Raw genomic sequence first — 21513 nt, 5'->3', positions numbered from 1 at the left:
TGCTTAAATGCACACACATACAGCCCTTGGGGGGTTTTTTTTGTCCTCTTCCGAATGACTAGGCAAACTTGCCTTGTCAGATACAGGCACCAGGTTTCGAACCCGGCAAATTCTTGTCGTCGATAGGCCAGTGCCCTACCACTTGATCACTGCTTTCACCAAAAAAGAAATGGAATTGAAGTTGAAAGGTTAAGTTAAATCATATTTAATACAGCATACAACAGTGCAAAAAAAAATTGCAAATGAAAAGATCAATCATATGTTCTAAAAAGACTTAGCACCCCCTGTCTTATGCACAACATTTGCCATTGCCTATAAACTGTAGCAGGATGATCGATAAGAATTAATGATGCTTGTAAATTTATAGTATTTATTTATACCCAGGACTTCACTGTATCAGTATGTGTTAAAGGTGGTACATTACATCATCGAATGGTAGAGAGTGGGGAGAGCTGGATATCTCAGGTAAATTACTCCACTCTTGTTTTATATTATCCCAATAATACAATTTACAAACTAATGATACAGTGTGAACTACTCAGACTCTTAACTTGGTGCAGAAAAGTCAGACTTTAAACTTGGTGCTGAAAAGACAGACTTTAAACTTGGTGCTGAAAAGGCAGACCTTAAATTTGGTGCTGAAAAGGACAGACTTTAAATTAGGTGCTGAAAAGACATACTTTAAACAACATTTCATTCATTTCTGACCGTGAATTAATACATGTATTCAAAATGTATAATACTGTAACTGAAATTATATCTTTACTTTCATCTTCATGGTTCTGATTTACTACATAGTATTGTCAGATATAACATTAGATATATATACAGCAGCTTCTGTTCAGACAGTTGAAATATGCAGCATTATGCACAAGACTTTAATATGTTTATAGATCGATCAGGGGATGATATCGTGATATGATTTGAACATCCACATTTTCATTGGCTGTTGACAGTACACAACTAAATAAGAACACAACACCTGAGTCTGGTAAAATAAAGACAATAAAAACTGAATTGATAAACATAATGTTGAAGTTCAGTGTGTGTAAGTCTTAAATGCTTTGTGTGCAATTGGGCCCTGAATTTTGCCAGAGAATCACATTTTGTAAAATATTGAATAAAAGTTGTTTTTGAATATGTTTTTTGTGTATTGTAAAAGAGTTTTATACATATATTTTGTATATTGCAGGCATTAGATTTATTAGATGTAAAAGATTATCCTATATTAGGATATATTGAACCAGAAGTTATAACACAGTTACATGTACATTTATGGAGTTGTGCTATAGATTATAGGTAAGTTTATAACTGTTTTAGATCAGCTAGTTCAGTTTTTTATTTCTAAACAGTATTAGATTGTGTACTTCAGGTTCATGTTTATTAACAGTATTAGATTGGGTAGGTCAGGTGTATATTTATAAACAGTATTAAATAGGGTACTTCAGGTTCATGTTTATAAAAGCAGTATTAGATTGGGTACGGGTCTATGTTTATAAACAGGATTAGATCTGGTAGGTCAGGTTTATCTTTATAAACAGTATTAGATTGGGTACTTGAGGTCTATGTTTATAAACAGGATTAGATTGGGTAGGTCAGGTTTATATTTATAAACAGTATTAGATTGGGTACTTCAGGTCTATATTTATAAACAGTATTAGATTGGGTAGGTCGGGTTTATCTTTATAAACAGTATTAGATTGGGTACTTGAGGTCTATGTTTATAAACAGTATTAGATTGGGTAGGTCAGGTTTATCTTTATAAACAGTATTAGATTGGGTACTTCAGGTCTATATTTATAAACAGTATTAGATTGGGTAGGTCGGGTTTATCTTTATAAACAGTATTAGATTGGGTACTTCAGGTCTATGTTTATAAACAGTATTAGATTGGGTAGGTCAGGTTTATATTTATAAAAAGTATTAGATTTGGTGAGCGGAGTGGAGGAGAGGGGAGGGCAGCTCATAATATCTACGATTACAGACAATGTTGATAGAATATATGTATAAGGGGAGTGGGGTGGGGTGGTGACCGCCAGACCATTATATCTACCATTACAAGCTGTGTTAGCAGAATAAATTTATAAGATTATGTTCATGTTGTTTTTTCAGACCATTATATCTACCATTACAAACTGTGGTAACAGAATAAATGTATAAGATTATGTTCATATTGTTTTTTTCAGACCATTATATCTACCATTACAAACTGTGGTAACAGAATAAATGTATAATATTATGTTCATATTGTTTTTTTCAGACCATTATATCTACCATTACGAGCTATGTTAACAGCAGAAGCTTTTAGTATATCTAGTAATATAGTTACAGGTTCACCTACATCTTTATTACGGTAAAACTTAGTTTATTCCTCCTATAAGTTAATCTGTTAGTATATCATGCTTTCAGATCTGTTTTTTAACTGCAAAACTGGGGTTTTTTTATGAAAAGAAAAAGTAGAATTATATAGTGAAAGTGTTATGATGAGGTGACAATAATTGAAATAAAATAGTCATCCTGTATATCCTGTCAAACAGTACAATCAAACAGTTGTTTAATATGTATATTAATAGATATGTTTTATTCTATATACTTCAGGTTCCAATTAGATGATGCAGCACTTTATCTATCTGATAAACAGTTTATGGAAGTAAATATTAAAGATGGTAAGTGTTGAATATTACAGTTATGATTATAAAATTATAAAACGTGACTGTAATTATGGAAGTAAATATTAAAGATGGTAAGTGTTGAAAATAATAGATATGATTATAAAATTATAAAATGTGGCTGTAATTTCATCATACTTTAAAACAAACAAAAATGAATTGAAATAGGGTTAATGGGGTTCATTAGGGCTTAAAAAGACATGTATATACCATGCAGTATGCTAATATTAAAGTTTTGCCCAGACAACAGCATTTACTCCTCCTCTTGATCAAATTCCAGCTGTATGGGATTCTTTTATGTGCACACTATTTTGTAGACAGGACCTTGGTTTTTCTTCCTATCCCATTTTTGTGCACCTCTGAAAAGTGGAAACCGTGGAAGAAAACTCTAAAGAACTTTCTCGGCCATATGGCTCCATGAAGAAACATTGTACATGTAATTGGTTAGGTTAGACAAATCATAAAGAAGGGCCCCTATCAAAAAAATTTTTGGCACATTATCTACAGAGTTATTGTCTTTGACAACCAAGCTGTTATTTGCAAATTTTTATTTTTTTCATTAGAATATGTGTGTGTAGCAGATTTAGAAAGACTAGAGTTATCCTTAAAAAGCAGCGATGGTAAAAATCAGGTATGTTGAATTTTTCCTGATTTTTTTTATTTTCAAATTGTGTTGATATTATTTCATTAGATTTTGGTCTTCATTAACTTCCAGATGTTGTCCACACTGAACTTGAATAAAATTCAATTGTTTCTACTTATATTTCAGAAATATCCTAAAACTGATTTACGATTAAATACTAATCGTATTAATATACGAACATGTTCTGATTCATGTCGAGCTCTATCAGATATTATTGGGTATTTCGCAACTGATGGTGATTTAAATCCAGAAACTAATGAACAAGAAGAAAGTTTGATAGATGATGAAGATTCTTATAAAGATGATGATACAGTATGTAAAAATATATTATAAACTCAATCTGTAAAATTTTAATAAAGAATTTAACAGTAGATTGAGACCAAGTTAAAGGAAAGAGAAATGGGGTTTATCGTCCACTCGACACATACTATATCATTTCGGCACTAACATATGGTTTAATTATATTTCGATAATTCGCCTGCACATAGGCTTCTTTAGAAATGGACGGAAACTGGAATGAACTACAGCTATGAAGTTTACAAAATAATACATTGCTAATTTAGTAACACAAATTATCTCTTATTTATCCTTTCAATATACAGATCTTTAGAATTTATTTCAATAATTCACTTGCGCATAGGGATCTTTAGCAGTGGGAGGAAATTGGAGGACCGTAGTCCTGCCACGTGTAAGCAGGGGATCGAAACCATGCCACTTTAACCAATGACAAGACCTTATGATCTACATGTAAAGTCCACACCTATTGCCATTCTTGCAAAATTTCAGCAGATCTTGACACAAAAGTTATTTTGAATTGAAATTTCATTGATCTATGCTGTTTGCTATGTAATTAGCTGGCATTCATTTTGTTCTTGGCGAACAGAATTGATAGACCCGAAAGGTTATCTAGTGTTTTTATTTTTATTTTGTTTTCTTAATTAAATGTTAAATAAACAATCTGAGTACATACTAGCCTGGATTAAGCCATGAAAAATATTTTGCCAAAAGATGCTAATGATGCATCATTGCTTTAAATGGTACATCTTAAAAGTCATTAAGATAATTTCTATATACATGTATAATACAACTTTATGTATAATTGAATTTTTCAGTGTTCTTTAACCAGTGATATAAGCGAATGTTCTTCTATTCCACAAGAAACAAATCAAATGACTGAATCATGTTTACAAAAAGTTAATTGTATGATGGCAGACGCAATGAGAGAATCCAGTTCTTCTACATCGGGTTCAGGTAAATATCAGCTTTTACTCAAATGACACACTATTTATGGATAACAATTACTATGGTTTATTTCACTGCGACGTTTCAACAAGATTTCACAAGTTGTTATCAAGCATATAACACAAATAGGAATTTAAAGGAACAGTGTGGTTAAGACACTGGCCTCACATTTAGAATCTTTAAATTTAAAGCTTGGTTCCTTATTGCCAGGTATAATGCATGTATAACATGCAAAGAGTATCTACCGGTGCTCGTTTGAAAGGTACAAAATATGAGGATCCATGACAAATTGAATATGTACAAAAAGATCCCAGTGCAGTTGAAATCTGAGGAAAGTTATTTGTAAATAAGCTGAATTCTTCACCAAAGCCTTCTCATTGCAATGGCTTGATTAAATTCAAATTATTGTGTGTGTCTAACACACCAAGCAGTGAATGAATTCATTTCCCCGCTTGATGCATGATTTGGTACAAAACCTTGAAGGCCTATTTATTTAGACATGATATTTATTAGTGCCTTTTCTGGATTCTACTTGCTTCTTAAAAATCAATCTCGACCATATCTTGATGGGTAACTGTGAGTGCATTTTCTATGCTTTATATTATACAGGATCACCAGAGAGACAGAAACCATCAAGAGAGATCTATTTTGTACCAGATGACGAGGAATCATCAGATGACTTTTATTCTGAAGGTATACATCAGTCGTCAGGGTTACAAGAGATAACTGTCTCACCAAGTTGTGATTCTATGACTAGCAGTGTGTATTCTGATAAAACCGAGAAATTTAGTGACGATGAAGAATTCTGTATAATTGATGATGCTGGTTGGGGAATATCTGTAAGTTATAACTCTTTGGTAGAATTGTTCAGATAGCATTCAAATTAGGTCATGCCAATTTGATTTTCCCTTCTTCAGGAGCAGCTGTTAAATTTTGTCTTCTTATTTCTTCAGTACAAAATCTAATTTATAAACAAAAAATAGTTGGTTTTGCTGTTCAAACCTTTTTAGTTTCAAATTTTTAAGTTTTTAAATTTTAAGCTACACACCTTTCATGTGATTTAAGTGGCTATTTATTTATCAGCACCTTGATTAACAGAAATCAGAGAGCATTCAATATAGAGTAGTAGGTTTAATTGTGGTTTATGGGGTCATGGTAGTGAGGAAACTGGACTCTTAACAAGAATTGATGCAAATCCTGACTTAAGCTGAGAAGACAATTTTAGGTTTTCTACCTCGAACTCCAATTATTAGGGGGGTAGGGCATACAGGACTGACAAGGACATTGTGTGTAGTTGTACGGATGGAATGCCAAACCAAGACTCATCTGTGTACACCTTGTCGTGCATGTGAAAGAAGACTTGAAAGTTGGAATTCGATGAAGAGAAGATGTATAACCATGTTTGTTAGGTGTTAAAATAAATTTAATTCCATAGCTTTGACAGTTAAATTATTTGTATTATAGTCTAAAGATGGTCAACCAGCTATAAGAATATTTAGTAAAGAATCCATAGTAATAAAAGACAATTATATAAGTCAACCATTAGGTAAAACAGATTTATTAAAAGCACCAGACTACTTTCCACCAGCAGACTATAGATATACATTAAAAGAATTAACTCTAATATGGTACATGTATGGCGGAAAAGATTTTGGCACTGCTGGTAGATCTTCTAAAGGTAAGCTGATATCTCAAACCAGTTCCTACTTCACTGGGTGTCACAGCTCTTAATCCAAATTTTTATTGATATTCTGTCCCCAATGTCTGATAGCTATAGAGTCAGATAGCTATAATATATGTTTTCCGATATTGGCCTGGGGTAGAGTCACAGCTATATGTTGACAGATATCGGCCTGGACCAGTCAGATGTCTATATTTTTTTATATATAGGTCTGTGCCAGTCAGATATCTGTAGACCTTATTTCAGATGTCATAATTATGAAGTATAAAAACATCCTGGTGTATGTGTTAGGATGAGGAGCCCTGGCCCCGGTTTCACAAAACATTCTCAAAATTTACTCAAAATTGTTCGCCTTATTTTAACTTAATTATAGCCTTTTATAACACTTTTGCTGTTTTAATGTATCAAATACATCAATAAGAAAAAATGTGCAAATTTTTGTGTTATTGGATCAAAGATATTTCTCATAAACAGTGATTGAAAGTTGAGTAAATTCTTAAGTCTGAGAATGCTTTGTGAAACCGAGGTCAGTTCTCCTCCGTAATTTGAATTTTAGAATATAACTGTACATATCCAAAGTTTTTATGAATCTTAAAACTTGTCTGTGATGATATAAAGATTATATAATCTGTGTTTAATATTATTTATTTCAACAGGACGTGAGAGAAATTATTCTGGTGACTCACCTAAACCTAAAAGGTATTTAAATCATCATCTTGTTTATTTATTGTTTTGAAACAGTAATTATCCAAAATTAATCAGTATCCAAAATGGAGAAATTTCTAATTAGCAAAAGGCACAACTTCTACTGTACTAGTTTGATGTGTCTAAAGATTTCTGGAACAATTTCTGAGATATGCTACAGAAATAAAATTCAGATGGAAGGAAGGACATTGCTCATTCATTTCAATATCCCTTCCTAAATCCATTTGGCACAGAATAATAAACATACAAATTTAATAAATGTTCCGCAAAGCAAAACATTGTTCCAGTGTCTGAATAGCCAACAACTATGTCTATTGAGTTGAGACTGGTGAAACAGGCTGTTCAGAATGTTGTACATGTAATATGGTGACTCAAGTTGTTCAGTATGTTGAACATGTAATATAGTGATTTAAATTGTTCAGAATGTTGTACATGTACAATGTGATATGGTGACCCAAGTTGTTCAGAATGGTGTACAATGTAATATGGTGATTTAAGTTGTTCAGAATGTTGTACATATAATGTGGTAACTCAAGTTGCTCAGAATGTTGTACATGTAATATGGTCATTTAAGTTGTTCAGAATGCCGTACATGTAATATGATGACACAAGTTGTTCAAAATGATGAACATACAATGAAGAACTTTTTATTTTTACTTTTTAACAGATTTAATTTGCCAGATTTTGGTAAATGTTTGTCTAAAGAAGAAATTCCTGTTAAGAAGCGACCATCTTGGCAAACAAGGGGTGGGCCAGGGCGAGACTGTGATACGCTAATGGAACTTCAACTCAGTAAAGTAAGTTGTCCTTCAAATATTATCAACAATTTAGATATCAACGAGACCATATAATCAAGTGATCATCAAGTGATCACAGTAGTACTACACCATATATCTAGTGATCACAGTAGTACTACATCATATTATCAAGTGATCACAGTAGTACTACACCATATTATCAAGTGATCACAGTAGTACTACACCATATTATCAAGTGATCACAGTAGTACTACACCATATATCAAGTGATCACAGTAGTACTACACCATATTATCAAGTGATCACAGTAGTACTACACCATATTATCAAGTGATCACAGTAGTACTACACCATATATCAAGTGATCACAGTAGTGCTACACCATATTATTAAATGATCACAGTAGTAATACACCATATATCAAGTGATCACAGTAGTAGTACACCATATTATCAAGTGATCACAGTAGTAATACACCATATTATCAAGTGATCACAGTAGTAATACACCATATTACTATTTACTATATTAAAGCCATCTGTTTAATAAAAACAGAGGCTTATGATTAGATTGGATCTTTTAATACAGAAACTCTGTGCCAAAAAAACTAGGAAGCCATAGTGGCTTATAGTGATTAAGATGTTTGCTCACTAACCTAGAAGTCCTGTGTTCAATCCAGGTGTTTGCAGAGAGAGTTAATCTGGATTTTGCAGCGTGCTTCACCTTTGTCGATGGTGCAGGACGGAGGGCCTGGAAAGAGACAATGTATAGTCATTTGGATTGGACGAAAAACTGAGGTCCTGTGTACACATAGGTGTGTCCGTAAAAGATCCCTTAGCAGTTGGAATTCAAAATAAGAGTAGGACATAGCCTTGCTAATTTTATTAATTTGAATTGTTAATTTGAATTGAATTGTTAATTTGAATTGAATTGTTAATTTGAATTGTTAATACTAGGTGAGGTTTCAGTATGATATATATCCACAACATACAGAACAGGCTTCCAGACAAGTTTTAGTTATACATGAATTAGAAATAAGAGATCGTTTAGCTTCATCACAAATCAACAAGTTTTTATATCAGTACACATCAGAAAATATTCCTCGACAAACTAACGCTAATATGGTAATTATTTTATTTGTTGTCTTGTAATACCAGATTGTTCTACAATTTTTGTAAGAGAGAATTTGGGGATATTTGATTTAAGACTGTGGAATCGATTTCTGTTAATCCTGCACAAGTTTTAAATTAAATAAACTTTGGGGTGACAAAATACGATACTATTGTGGAGCCACAATTTGATTGAGAGGATTTCCAGTGGTGAAGAACAGAGGGTCAGACTAGGAAAAGTGTCTAGTCATTTGGATGGGAAGAAAAACACTAGATCTAACCAAGTATATCGTTAGCATCCACATTTAAAATAACTTTAGTGTTGGAATTCGATGAAGGCTAAGTGGAAACTCTGCTGGTCGGGCAAACTTTCCTCATAGCACACTGCTCCTCTTGATTAGCCCATGGGAGCCACGGTGGCTAGGTGGGTAAGGCGCTGGCTCTCTAGCCTGGAGGTCGGGTGTTCGATCCCTGCATTGGCCGAGAAAGTTCATCGTGATTTTCCGACGTGGCTTCCCCTTGTCAGTGATGCAGAACGGAGGGCCTGACAAGGACAGCTGTCTAGTCCTTCGGATGAGACGAAAAACCGAGGTAAACATTGGAATGCACGTAAAAGATCCCTTGGCAGTTGGAATTCGATATAAGAGTAGGCGATAGTGCCGCTGCCCGGGCAAAATTTCCCTCATAGCACACTGTATGGCGTATGCCCGTCTTCATTAGCCCAGTATAGGAGCAGAACAGTAGGACGTTAAACCCCATTTCATTTTGATTAGCCCATTCGTGCAAAAAACTAGGATGCTAAACTTCCTTTCATTTCACTGTTTATTTTAAGCCAGCTAGGAGATAACTTAATTCATAACTGTTTTATGTCTTGATTAAAAAATTTAAAATTGACATGGTCAGAGTAATTATATTTTTTTTTTAAGGTATTAATCAAAGCTCTTCATACCCGACCTGATCCTAAACTTCATAGTCAAGAATGTGCTTTAAAAATTAGTCTACTACCATTACGCTTGAATATAGATCAAGTAAGTCTAGTTATTAGTCTATTGTAGCACAAATTAGAAATTTTCTTGATTCTGATTGGTAAAAAAGTGTGGTCGAATGGACAATAAACGGCCTCTAAATTATCAAGGCAAATTTATATCTGATCCGTTAAAGCTTTAAATCATAAGGATTCATAAAAAAGCAGTTTCTGAATATATTTCTCACTTTTAATTATTAAAATAATTTGAATAGGAAACAAAAATTCTATGTACATGCTCTTGTCAGAGTCGAAATTTTAAATGTTTAGATTATTCATTTCATTGTATTTCAGGATTCACTATTTTTCTTGAGAAATTTTTTTATGGAGGTAACCGGACAAAAAGCCAGTAATCCATATGAAGTTTCTAGTGGGAAAGAGAAATCATCACCTAGTAATCCTAAAAGTATGTCGTCCGCAACTCCACCACCTGTGATGGGTGTAAATAAGTCCCAGGATGATGATACAGATCCCGAACCAGATGAACAAGTGTTGTTAATCAAGTTTGAAGAACAAGATGCAGCTCTTCAAGCTAAATTATCAGTAGAAACTACAGATAGTACTCAAACTGAAAGTCAACCTGTATTCTTCAAGTGAGTTATTTTCTTTCAAATTAAATATCTCATTTTTATACTCGCACATTTTGTAAAACTATGTAATACCAAGGTTGTGGATCCTCCAGAGGTCACAATTTTTATCCGATTTTGATAAAACTTAAAACAAGTGTTTATATCCCAAAAATCATGGTTGTTTTTGATATTCAGGCATATTGGACCATATCTTCCTGGATTATGACCCCTGATTGTACAAAACATCATGTGTTTAGCTTATGGACCCTCTAGAGGTCACAATAATTGTCCGTTTTTGATGAAACTAAAATACATGTTTATATCCCAAAGGTCTGGATTCCTTTGATAACTTCCTTGATTATGGCCCCAGATTGCATGGCAACTGCTTGTTAAAAAGACTTTGAGAAATGGTGTAAAACCACTGATCATCATCTGCTGTGTGCTGTGAGGGAAATTTTGCCCATACAGTTGTGTTTCTGTCTACTTACCCTTTATCAAATTCCAAATACCAAGGTTTTTTTTGCTTGCTTACATGTGTATGTCGCCTCAGTTTCTTGCCAGGCCCTCTCCGTCTTGCACCACTGACAGGAACTTTCTTGTCAAATACCGGGAATGAATCCAGGATCCCCTGCTTAGTGAGCCAGCGATTTACTCATTCATTGAGCCACCATCTCTCGACAGACAGTCAAGACTGGCAACTACGACAGAAAGAAAAGCCCTGCTATGTAACAATTATGATCTGCCATTAAAGGCATAATAAATCTGATTAAAATACCTATCTATATTTCGTTTTGTTTTTTACATTTTTGATGGCCTACACTACATGAAGATCTGACCAGTTTTACTGAAAGGTCGAGTCAGGGGTCGTACGAGCGGCTTTTGACCCTGTGACGTCAAAAATTGATTAATCAATCAGTGTTGATGTTTCTAGTGGTTTACTCACAGTTCCGTGCATGGCACACCAAGAAGTCGCTGTAACAGATGTTTTCATTGGGTAACACCCTCACGCCATCCAGATCCTAGTAAAGTACAGACAAATAAAACAAAATTTTAAACTATAAAAAAATGAAACAAAATAGGATCTATGTTAATCAGATTGCTTCATGATGCAGTAATTATGAATTTGATTTTATTTCAGAACATTGATATTTTCACCAGATGTACCGATTAGACTAGATTATCATGGTAAACGAGTTGATATGCAACAAGGTACATTAGCTGGTTTATTGGTAGGTTTAGCTCAGCTTAACTCATCAGAACTCAAATTACGCAGGCTCAACTATAAACATGGGTAAGTAATTCTCAAACAGGCCATGCTAGATAATGACAGTTTTACTCGAACAGGCTATGTTGATTTATCAAAGTTTTATACCAACAGGCCAATTAACAGACCATGCTAATTATTACAGTTCGGGTTTATACATACAGGCCATGCTAGGTTAAGCCTTATCACTGTTTTACTCAAACCGGCCATGTTAACAAAATTATTGTTTTACACAAACAGACCATGTTAGCAGCTAATTACAGTTTTACTGAAACTGGCCATGCTAGATAATTACAGTTTTATTGAAACTAGCCGTGCTAGGAAATTACAGTTTTACTCAAACAGACTATGCTAGTAAACCACAGTTTTACTCAATCAGGCCATGCTGCTTATAATGACAGTTTTACTCAAACAGGCCACGCTAGCTAATGACAGTTTTACTCAAACACGCCATGCAAGCTAATCACAGTGTTGCTCAAACAGGCAAAGCTAGCTAATATGTAACCATAGATAAGATGTTAAAGGCGCGCCTTTTGAGTTTGACAGTACCTAGCCTTGTTTATTGTTTATTTTAAGAGGAGTGTTGTATTGTTTGTTGTAGGTTATTAGGATTTGATAAAGTTATAGCCTATATAGGTCATGAATGGTTAACAGATATCCGTAAAAATCAGCTACCTAGTATATTAGGCGGTGTTGGTCCTATGCATTCCTTTGTTCAGATTGGTAAGTGACTTCAAGATAGATATGACAAGAATTTTCCTTGCTCAAATCTCGGAAGATGCTAAGACGAATCCCCCCCCCCCCCAGCGGCAGACTACAATTTGCGGCTCTGGAGTTTGAACTGTTATTAGAGCTATTCGTACCTGGTAACCACATCTTTTTCAGTGGAGTTGTTACCTATCAGAAGAAAAAAAATAAAAACTACTACCAAACATAAAACTCATACAATTCAGAAGGAACTTAAATCTAAAGTCCTGATTTTACCAATAACAAATTTGGTCAACATCTAAGTTTTTCTTTTGGATAAGCTGCTGCCTATTGTTGTTTCAAAACATAGTTGCTGTGTAAGAGTATTTCTGAGGCTGTCTTTTAATATAAAATTATATAAACAGGATTTAGTAATTATGTTGTTTGTTTTATAATAGTACATGGTATAAAGGATTTATTTTGGTTACCGGTGGAACAATATAAAAAAGATGGTCGGATTGTACGAGGTATACAGAGAGGCGCAAGTTCATTTACAACATCTACAGCTATGGCTGTATTAGAACTAACTAATAAACTTGTTCTCTCAATACAGGTAACCTAATTTTAAACTTCTCACAATTACCTGTTGCTGATAAATGGCTTATGTAGTACCATAGGTCTTTTGTCTGACGTGGAGAGCGGGCGATGTCGGAAACCGTTCGCCACATCCTACATACGACCCATGCATCTTTTCTTACTACATTTTTCTGTAGCCTTGTGATCGTCTAGAATTTGTCTTTAGCTGTCTTTACTTCTGCTTCACGTTGTGTATTTACTTCTTACTGTTTTCTTAAGACGTTTGTCTTACTAGGAATAACAATGCAACAGTTCGCTTCTACATTTTATATAGCATAGCCGAATACATGTATACAAGCACAGATTACAATACTAGCTAAAACCATTTCTCCAACCTAGCCAGCCTCGCAGCTGTCTAGGAACTCAGATGGAACCTCTCTGGAATCTAATAGAAGTCTGACTTAAAAGTTTACTATGATTTCTTTTATAAGATTTATGGATATCATGCACAATCAAGTGAACCTGTGCAATTAACGATATGATTGGTTAAATTAAGCCAAATGATGCAATGGTAAATTTCCATGCACGTGATATCTCGTGGTATTTTATAGACACATATTTTGACTATATAACTCTTTTTATGTGTCAACCCATCAGTTATTAACTAAGTTGACTTAAGTACAATTCTACATATATGTGAATCCACCAACTTGCCAAAGATATTAATTAATGAAATGTTATGCCATCTTATTCCTCTATTCCTTGCCTATAAATTTATCGTGGTTTTGTTTCCAGAGGGATAATGAAATGGGCTCCTTCTTGGTTTTGTTTCTGGTGCATATTATTCACCATATCTTGATGTCCGAATGGGCATATTCATGGTCGAACGTTTGGAAAATAGCGTAAGACATGTCTGGAATATTTGATCATATAGCATCAATTCTCTGAACATACTTCAACCTAATAGTAGTCGTGCATTTTGCTAATTAGAAATTTTGTGGATTTAATCATTTATGTGTTTCCATGGCAACAAATTTGACAAGCCTGGTAAATATGACTGGATTGATGGTCTTGATATTATCAATATACGTAGGCTAAAAGTTGATTTCTCACAAGCTACATAGAAATGATTGTGTTTTAATTAGTCTCATCATTCTCCGGTTTCCTCCCACTGCTAAAGACCCCTACGCGCAAGCGAATTATTGAAATAAAATTAAACCATATGTTAGTCCCAAAATGACCTAGTTTGTGTCAAGTGGACGTTAAACCCCATTTCTCTCTCTCTCTCTAGTCTCATCATTCAACAATACCTGAAATGGTCATCGCTATTTAAAGTTCAAGATTCTCCGTTCTTAAATTTTTTAGAAGTTTATTTCTTTAATATCTTCTGCATTCCAGTATGTAGCTGAATTGACGTATGATATGTTATCACCAGGACCAAGTGTAAGACAACCGAATAAATATAAAAAGAAATATATGTATCAACGTATTAGAAAAGGTCAACCAACAGATCTTAGAGAAGGCGTTAACAATGCTTATATTGTTATTAAAGAGGTAAATTACATTTCCTAATGTATATAGGACAAGAGAATCATTGTTGAAACGTAGCTTTAATAGAAATACAGTAATTGTTATCCATAGAACTGTTGTGTTTAATTTTAATGTGATCAATTACTAAATGCCATTCATTCAAACAGTATACAAACAATATGTATAGAGTTATTGTTTTGGAGGTGTGGAAGGGATTGGAAAGTCTCCCAAAAATGAAGCCTTATTTATAAATAGGGGGATACCTGTTAAAAATAGCCTCATATTATACACTGTGTATGGTGGCATTAACTCAAGACTCTTCAAATGTTTTTGGGACAGCAGCCACCTTGATTCTCTTGCCTAGAACTCATGTAACCATTGTTTCATATAGGATCTAGTTTGAATCCAGTCTTAATTAAATCAGATGTCCTTTTTGTTATGTTTTATTTCTCATGTTATCCTAGATTAATTGCCGTCTGACATGTGGGCGTTCAGATCACATTAACTATTTGATCAGTCAAATTTTTGAGACTTGTACTTTTGCAATGGATTATGGGTAATGAAACCCAAAGTATATCATGATATTGATGTGGATCAAAATAAGGACCAAAACAATTTAAGAGTGTCTGTGACGTGGATAATTAAGAGTGACAGGTTACCTACTAAAGTGACAAAAAAAAACATAAGAAAAGAATTGCGATACATCAATTCGGCATGTTGCTATTCAATACGTGAATCGTGAGAAGGTGAATCATGATACATCGATTCAGCATCTCGCTATTCAATACATGAATCGTAAGAAGGTGAGTCGCGATACATCAATTCAGCATCTTGCTTTTCAATACGTAAATCGTGAGAAGGTGAATCGCGATACATCGATTCAGCATCTCGCTATTCAATACGTGAATCGTGAGACGGTGAGTCGCAATACATCAATTCAGCATCTTGCTATTCAATATGTTAATTGTGAGAAGGTGAATCTCGATACATCTTGCTTTTCAATACGTAAATCGTGAGACGGTGAATCGTGATACATCAATTCAGCATCTTGCTTTTCAATACGTAAATCATGAGAAGGTGAATCTCGATACAATATATCGTTTCAGCACTAATTGAAATAAAATTATTAGTCTCAAAATGACCAAAGTAGTGTTTTGAAAAGTTAATTAAAATTAATTCCATTCCTTTTTCTAATTTTAATTTAATTATTTTGATTTCTGCATTATACCACTATTATACATAAAACTTGCCTTAACCTTTTTCATGTTGTTACCAGGGATTTGGCGATGCAGCTCATAACCTCGTCCGTGCAGCTACAGAAGAACAAGAACAAAAGGGATTGACAGGTGTAGTAGGCGGAGTCTTACGACAGATCCCACCCACCATCGTACAGCCAGTAATAATAGCATCAGAAGCAACATCAAAAGTTCTAGGAGGAATGAGGAATCAGCTTCGACCTGAAGCAAAGAAGGAAGATGAAGAAAAATGGCGAGAGGACAATAAATAATGATCAAAGGACATGAGTGATCACAAAAAACATTATGTATATTTATTTTATATTTTTAAGTCTTTATTCCCGTAGGACCAAAGTATGAATCAGCCTCTGACAAAATGAAGAATTTGTGGTACGATACAGTACTCTGTAGAATATGTTTAACATTGGGGTACCGGTACTCAGGTTGTAGAATATTAATAATAATAATATTGGGGTACTCAGTCTGTAGAATATGCGTAACATTGGGGTACCGGTACTCAGGTTGTAGAATATTAATAATATTGGGGTAGTCAGTTTGTAGAATATGCGTAACATTGGGATACCGGTACTCAGGTTGTAGAATGTATACATACATTTGGGGTACTAGTACTCAGGTTGTAGAATATATACATACATTTGGGGTACTAGTACTCATGTTGTAGAAAATATACATACATTAAGGGTACTCAGTTTGTAGAATACATTAACCTGTGTGAACTAGAAAGAAGTTAGTTCAATTTGAGTAGGCTACCATGATTCTTAATTTGTCTGAGGCTGATTCCTGACCTTTAAGGACCATATGCATCTGTCTTACTTCAACTAAAGTTTTATTTTATTAACATATTTAAAGTTAATTAAATGGCAGATTGAAAATAAACATCTGATTTGAATGTCAAATATTTTAATTCTAAAATATTAATTATAAAGTAACATCAAGTTTTAAAATTTAGATATTCAAATTGCTACTGAAGTTTGACTTATTCTAAAGTGAGACTGAAACATATGGTCCTAAGTCTTTTTTTTTTAGATTAAGAATCAGCTTTTTTATAATTAATTTTTAATTTTAATTATGTTCTTAGTTATTGTATAGATGTTCCTAAAAGGGATACATGTTTCCTAGTAAATGTTCAATGTGTGTGTTTCCCTGATGCAGGGATAAGGCATATTAATGAAGCAGAAAAATATCTGTCTACCCAATTTGTTCAATCAAACAGTAATTTTAAGCTTGCTATTTGTCTTAGATACAGCCAGTCATCAACATTAGACAATATACAAAAATATTCTGGGTCTCCCGCATCGCTTAAAAGAGCCACATGACCTGTTTTTATTTTCAAAAACTAAAAACAGCCATATTACTGACTGCATGTAAATGTTTTCCCTTGGTTACAGGAAGTAACTATAAAAACATTCTAAAGAATATGGAAATTCCCAGTATGCTCAATTATCAAGTACACAACCCTTATAAACGTTATTGACAATCATAAATGATACTGGATAATCATACCATGAGATAAATGAGTGCCTTGAACCATGATGTTTATGAGAAGTCATTTAGCTCTGTAGTGATACTTTGACAAAATAATAGCACAAAAACAAAAACCTTCCTCCCACATCAGATTTTTAGGAAGAATTGTCTTTAGAACCGGAATATTTTTTCTTGTATGGCCTTAAAAACTGTTTGTAAGTAAGTTTGTAGGTTAGATGCAACATAAGTACTGTACCAGTGGTTCCCAACCATTTTCCACTCATTGACCTTTGGGATATTTATAAAATTAAAATATCTGAACACCCTCCACATTTGTATTTACCCTTTTCAGTCAAATTTCCCAGACATAATGTGACTTTGATTTAAGTTACCAAATACTAACAATTCTAATATGAATATTACTTGGCTATCTTTTTTTTTTTATATACTCTCCATTTTTCCACTTAGAACAGAAAAAAAAACAAATTATTTTTTCTTGTATAAGATATATTTTGGTTTTATTAACATGACATACTCTATTATATCACGAATATCAAGTGTTCATAAGCTACCGTTAGTCACCCTTGATTGTTATCGATATGTTGAACTACTATCTGAGGTCCCACTGGTCATTTTTCGCCCCGGTGATGTACTACCTATGGAAATTGATGAGCCTGTTTTCCCGACAATCGAAGCTTTGAAATTTTTCGCAGTTCCCTTGAGACCTGCCGATGGTTCCACGTGGCTCGCGATGCCCCCTGGGTTTTTCACTGGGACGCCATGGAACCTGTTCCCAATGCTCATAAATTTCCATCGTTAGTACATCCCAGAGGCAAAAAATACCCAGTGGGACCTAGGACTAAAAAATAAACGATTTATTGTTTAGCTAAATAGTTGTTTACAAAGTATTTTATCACACACATTTATACGAAAAACATCAGCAACACGATTTTGTTTTCTGTTTATTGTTTATTTGAATCGATGTGCGCCTTGCCCTGTTTTAGGTGTAGCACTCAAGACTCATTATCAGTCAAGGTGTATTACTATATAGTACTATGTATGAAAATTTGACAATGTGCAAATGCATGTATTTATGTATGTGTTGTATGCAGTGTGTACTGTATGAACATCTTTCGATTCTTGTGGTTATATTAGTATGCTATGTATGTATGTATGCAAAAATTAATTCATCCATGTTGAATTTCTTTTGATTTATTACCATATAGCAGTTTATCACTTTAAGTTAAACATGCATTATTCGAGACTTTAGAACACAATTTTCCTTAGGTAAATATCTTGACAGAGTTCAATGATGAGCAATTTTTGGCCTAGTCTAAGCAGCAATAAGTAATTTGATTAGACAAGACTTTAAAACACAGTAATTTTGCATCTAATTGAGGGATAGTGATGAAACTTGGTGTATCGTTTTAAATGATAACAAGTTGTGATGGGTATTTACCACAACCTCTTACTACAACAATATTCTCAGAAACCAACCAAAATCGACTTTCAGAGATTGTGTTTCTAAGAGGGTAATTATAAAATGGCGTCAATTTGGAAACGTTATTGCCTCTAGGGTGAAGTTCTTTAGTCTTTCATAATTTATTTATTATTAATTATATATGTAAGATATTATTTTGTTTCTCAATTGGCCTCAAAATTAGTGAAAACACTAGCCTTCTCTTTAGTATTTTTTATACACCCACATTAAAGTGTGGTCGTATATTGTTGTCACCCTGGTCCGGCCGGCCGGCATCGACAAGCTAAAGTTAATATCCAATTGACTTTAAATTTATACACAGTGTTTAAGGTCATCAGACGAAGAAGACCACTATGCATAATTATCATCTGATTGATTTTGTATTTATACACCCTGTTTACACCTAGATATAATCGTTTCGATTGACTTTAGATTAATACACAGAGTTTAAGACCTTGATACGAACAAGTATATTGATTTTCAATGATTTTTGACAACTTGAACAGCTAAATCTTTGATATTAAATGTTTTGTATACTAAACGTTAGCATGAGCCAAATTCTAATGATTTTCTGATAATTACTTAATAAGTTGTTACTCTTGATCAGATTTCAGTGTATTATAAATGTGTCGACAAAAGTAAAAATATGCGACAACTCTTGTTGACTGCCTGGACGATTTAGCTGCTGTGGGTGTATGTTTCATTGCCTGGCAACCTATCTTTCAATATTGTCTGATATTAGATATGAAAATTTTTCCCGGGTATTGCTAAAATTGTTTGTAAAAAATTGGCCAAATGTTGCCCTTTCTGAAGCCACTACTAATTCTTAGTGATAATTAGTAGACTAATAAATATTTATTGATATGTCCTGTATGTAAATATGTGTGCGAAATTTGAGTTTACAGTAGAAAAAAGAACATATACACCAAATTATTATAGTCTTTCAATCTGAATATATATAGTATACCATCTATTAAATACTCTAATTTTATCACTGAAATTAGCAATTAAAAATGGCTAGTCTCATGTGTGAGGTTGGATATGCTTATACTTTCTAAAACACCTGATACCATTTCTTATTAAAGCTAACCTTTCTTACAATATAACAGATTGAATTAGGTAGGACACTAGATCAGTAAATGTCCTGGGCTTGAAACATGGGTTCGGTCAACAACACCCCTCGGGATTTTCAAACCCAGTTCTCGCTTGTCAGGGGTGGGACCTACTGGACTGACATGGTACAAAAATCTCAGATCAAAACTCCAAAATTGCTAGTGCACATAACAGATCCTTTGGTAGTTGAAATCTGAAGAGTACCGGTAAGCAGAAATGCTGCTGTACAGGCAAAATTATGGCTAAATCTATTTGTTAAGGCCAGCTCAATTTTCTTCAAGGTTGGCAAGATTGTAGGTTAGGGTTAGGGTAAGCATTAGGGTTAGGGTTGGGATTAGCGCTAGCTCTGTTTACATCTCGTGACCTTTGACCAAACTTGAAGTTGGCCTTATCAAATAGACCTAACCCAAAATCATCTGCCTCTCTTTGCACATGTAACCATAAAAATAGAATTTACCATATGTTAGTCTTAAAATGATCAAAGTATTAAGTTTATTTTCCATTCATAAATTTCCACTTCCAGGTTTGTTTATCAATATGTTATAGGTAATATTATTAATAAATGGTATACTAAATAAATCATATTATGTACATAAAAACAATGCAATATAGCTATTGTAAAGTATAAATATAATATATATTTCATCTTTTTGTTTTAAAGCATGATCAAAAAAAAACAATATTCTTCACACCATGGATTACAAATGGCAATTTTACTTGTATTCTAAGCAACAAATCATACCATTTTTTTGCTTGTCAATACTGGTTATTTGAATTTATATCCATTTCTTATCCCACATAGAATTTTGTTAAATAAAGATCTAGGGGCCATGATAGAATTTTCCTGGTTAATATCAAAGGATTAGGCAGACAAGAACCATCAGGATTTTTCAAGTCTGGCCTACACGTGTCCGGGGTTGGTGGTGCCTGCGAAACTGACCTGTAAAGTGTGTCAATGGGAAGAAAATCACAGGTCCACCTGTGTACACATTGGCATGAACATAAAAAATACCTTGAGGGTTTGAAATCAAATAAGAGAAGGCATAAACGCCCCTGTACCTCCTATTGCACATGTAAGCATCAAAATAAGAATAAACATTATGGTGGGGTTTTTTCAAAATAACTCAAGTTGACGAGACAGTAAACTCCATACTAAGTCTTGTGATTTGTAGTTTTTGAGTATAGTAAAACTTAGGATTTATTGTCCATGATGTGGAGATTATAAGATATTTTGCTTTATGTGATTAATTGTGTTTTGGGAGTTAGGTTATATGTACTATCTATATACCATGTATATATAGCATCATCAGGTGTACAACAATTGTTTCAATAAAACTATTTTAATCAATAATATCTTCTATTGTGTTCTATATGAACAGGTGTGTATATCAAGCTGTTTTTGAACAAACATATAGATATTGCTTGCAGTATGTACTCTGGTATTCATACAAAAGTTGGAATATTTGCATTTAAATAGTTCTTTTTTCAATGCTATATAAACCGATTTGGGGTGTCAGTTAAAACCAATGATAATTTAATCAGTGTCTAGTCATTCGGATGGGACAATAAACAGAGGTCATGTGTACACATTGGCATCCAAGTAAAAGAAGCCTTGATAGTTAGAATTAGATATAAGAGAAGGCTGTAGTGCCAGTGTCTGGGCAAAATTTCCCTCATATCACACTGTATAGTGTATGCCGTATGCCATATTTATTAGTTCAGTCTGTGCACAGAAGTAGGAGG

At 33.7% G+C, this 21513-nt stretch overlaps 1 protein-coding gene across 1 annotated transcript; it reads left to right on the top strand.

Moving 5' to 3' along the window:
- The first annotated feature begins 2729 nt into the window (after nucleotides 1-2729).
- Nucleotides 2730-21121, top strand: LOC126822500 (autophagy-related protein 2 homolog A). The gene is made up of 16 exons (XM_050551433.1): nucleotides 2730-2743; nucleotides 3233-3300; nucleotides 3439-3624; nucleotides 4425-4563; nucleotides 5164-5393; nucleotides 6019-6232; nucleotides 6892-6934; nucleotides 7608-7737; nucleotides 8655-8822; nucleotides 9734-9835; nucleotides 10126-10424; nucleotides 11539-11691; nucleotides 12266-12387; nucleotides 12810-12964; nucleotides 14326-14481; nucleotides 15734-21121. The coding sequence occupies exons 4-16, from the start codon at nucleotides 4482-4484 to the stop codon at nucleotides 15962-15964; spliced, it is 2085 nt and encodes a 694-aa protein (XP_050407390.1). The 5' UTR covers nucleotides 2730-2743; nucleotides 3233-3300; nucleotides 3439-3624; nucleotides 4425-4481; the 3' UTR covers nucleotides 15965-21121.
- The last annotated feature ends 392 nt before the right edge of the window (nucleotides 21122-21513 follow it).

The sequence above is a fragment of the Patella vulgata genome, chromosome 5 (genome assembly GCF_932274485.2).
Source record: "Patella vulgata chromosome 5, xgPatVulg1.2, whole genome shotgun sequence".
In the NCBI taxonomy this organism is placed as follows: domain Eukaryota; kingdom Metazoa; phylum Mollusca; class Gastropoda; family Patellidae; genus Patella; species Patella vulgata.
This window is presented reverse-complemented; position numbering and strand designations above follow the sequence as displayed.